The 2,463-nt window shown below is 46.6% G+C and overlaps 1 protein-coding gene across 1 annotated transcript in view; it reads left to right on the forward strand.

Moving 5' to 3' along the window:
• The window catches only part of SNRNP200 (small nuclear ribonucleoprotein U5 subunit 200), a 42,779-nt gene that overhangs the window by 2,246 nt on the left and 38,070 nt on the right, over window positions 1-2,463 (forward strand). The window contains exons 2-3 of the mRNA XM_014311191.2: window positions 78-241; window positions 1,161-1,332. Coding sequence (XP_014166666.1) covers window positions 78-241; window positions 1,161-1,332 — 336 coding nt within the window. The remainder of the gene's footprint in view (window positions 1-77; window positions 242-1,160; window positions 1,333-2,463) is intronic.

A 2,463-nucleotide genomic window follows, 5' to 3' on the forward strand; every position in this document is an offset into this window, starting at 1 on the left:
CATTTTTTCCCATTTTAACCTCATTTAATCCCATTTTAATCCCGTTTTAATCCCATTTTCCCCATTTTTCCCCCCAGAACTCCAACCTGGTGCTGCAGGCCGACCGCTCGCTGATCGACCGCACGCGCCGGGACGAGCCCACGGGGGAGGTTCTGTCCCTGGTGGGGAAGCTCGAGGGGACCCGCATGGGGGACAAGGCCCAGAGGACCAAACCCCAAATGCAGGAGGAGAGGAGAGCCAAGTGAGCAGGAAAAATGGGAATTTGCATCATTGGGTTTGGAAAAGTTGATTTTTCCCGGTGGTTGATTTCCCAAAAAATTGGATTTTTTTTTTTGGTGCTAAGTATCCCCAAAATATTTGGGTTTTTTGGTAGTAAATATTTTAAAAATATATATTTATCTTGATGCTAAATATCATAAAAAACCTGCTTTTCCTGGTGCCCAGTTTCGCAGAAAATCTCTTATTTTGGTGCCCAGTTTTCAAAAAAAAAAAAGTTTTTCTTTGTGCCAAATATCCCAAAAAAACTTCTTTTCTTGGTGCTAAATATCCCAAAAATTCTGCTTTTCTTTGTGCCAAATATCCCCCAAAAAATTGCTTTTGTTGGTGTAAAATATCCCAAAAAATCTGCTTTTCTTTGTGCCAAATATCCCCAAAAAAATTGCTTTTCTTGGTGTAAAATATCCCAAAAAATCGGTTTTTCCTGCTGCTAAATATCCCAAAAAGTCTTCTTTTTGTGGTATAAAATATCCAAAAAACCTACTTTTCCTGTTGCTAAATATCCCAAAAAAATCTCTTTGTTTTGGAGCTTCCCCTTTTCCAACTCAACATTTTTGGGGTTGGAAAACCCAAAATCCTGAACCAACCCAGCTGGGAGCCACCGAAATTATCTAAATGAAAATAAATCAAATTTTTTTTTCTCAATTTTTTGGAATCAATTGGTCTGAAAAAAGCAGGATTTGGCCATGAGGGAACTTTTGGGGTTGGAAAACCCAAAAACTCCAAACCAACCTAACTAGGAGCCACCAAAATGATCTAAAAAAAAAATGAAAATAAATCAAAATTTTCTCTTTTTTTTTTTTTTTTGGAATAAATCAACCTGGAAAAAGCAGGATTTGATCCCTGGGCATCCCTAATTCCCAATTTTCCCCAATTTTTTCCAGGAGGAGGAAGAGGGACGAGGACAGGCACGACATCAACAAGATGAAGGGCTACACTCTGCTCTCGGAGGGCATCGACGAGATGGTGGGCATCATCTACAAGCCCAAGACCAAGGAGACACGGGAGACCTACGAGGTCCTCCTGAGCTTCATCCAGGCTGCCCTGGGTGACCAGGTGAGCTTTGGGGTCATCTCTGGGATTTTGGGATTTGGGGGATCCAGCGCCGGTGTCCCCGTGGGATGAGGTTGGGAGATGTGGAATGGGTTGGGTTGGAAGGGGTTGTGAAGTTCTACCTTGGGTTGGGGCATTTTCTGCTGGATCAGCCTGGCCTTGGACACTCCCAGGGATTGCACTTGCTCTGGGGATTCCATCCCACCACCTTCCCAGAATGTTCCCCAAATCTTCACATGGAATCATGGAATGGGTTGGACTGGAAGGGGTTGTAGAAGTTGTGGTGTTCCACCATGGGTTGAGATGTTTTCCACTGGATCAACCTGGGCTTGGCCACTTCCATTCCCATTGTCTGGGAATTCCATCCCAGCTCCTCTCCCAATAGTTCTGCCCAAAATCCCACCTAGATCTCCACGTGGAGCCATGGAATGGTTTGGGTTGGAAAGAACCTTAAAGCTCATCAGGTCCCACCATGAGCTGGGACATTTCCCACTGGATGAGATGGCTCCAGCTTGGTCTTGGACACTTCCAGAGATCCCAGCTCCACTGGGAATCCATCCCAGCTCCTCTCCCAATGTTCCTTCCCAAAATCCCACCTAAACCTGCCCATGGAACCATGGATGGTTTGAGGAACACCAAAGCTCATCTGGTCCCACCACAAGCTGGGACATTTTCCAGTGGATGAGGTGGCTCCACTTTGGTCTTGGACACTTCCAGGGATCCCAGCCCCTCATCACCCCCAAAAGGAAGAACTCCTGCCCAAAATCCCACCTAAACCTGCTCATGGAACCATGGATGGTTTGAGGAACACCAAAGCTCACCTGGTTCCACCAGGAGCTGGGACATTCCCAGTGTCCCAGGTGGCTCCAATTTGGTTGTGGACACTTCCAAGGATCCCAGCTCCTCTCCCAATATTCCTGCCCAACATCCCACCTAAACCTGCCCATGGAACCATGGATGGTTTGGGTTTGAGGGACACCAAATCTCACCTGGTCCCACCACAAGCTGGGACATTCCCCGCTGTCCCAGGTGGCTCCAACTTGATCTGGGAGACTTCCAAGGATCCCAGCTCCTCACCCAATATTCCTGCCCAAAATCCCACCTAAACCTGCCCATGGAACCATGGATGGTTTG

Source organism: Geospiza fortis, unplaced genomic scaffold (assembly GCF_000277835.1).
Source record: "Geospiza fortis unplaced genomic scaffold, GeoFor_1.0 scaffold855, whole genome shotgun sequence".
Taxonomy (NCBI): Eukaryota; Metazoa; Chordata; class Aves; order Passeriformes; family Thraupidae; genus Geospiza; species Geospiza fortis.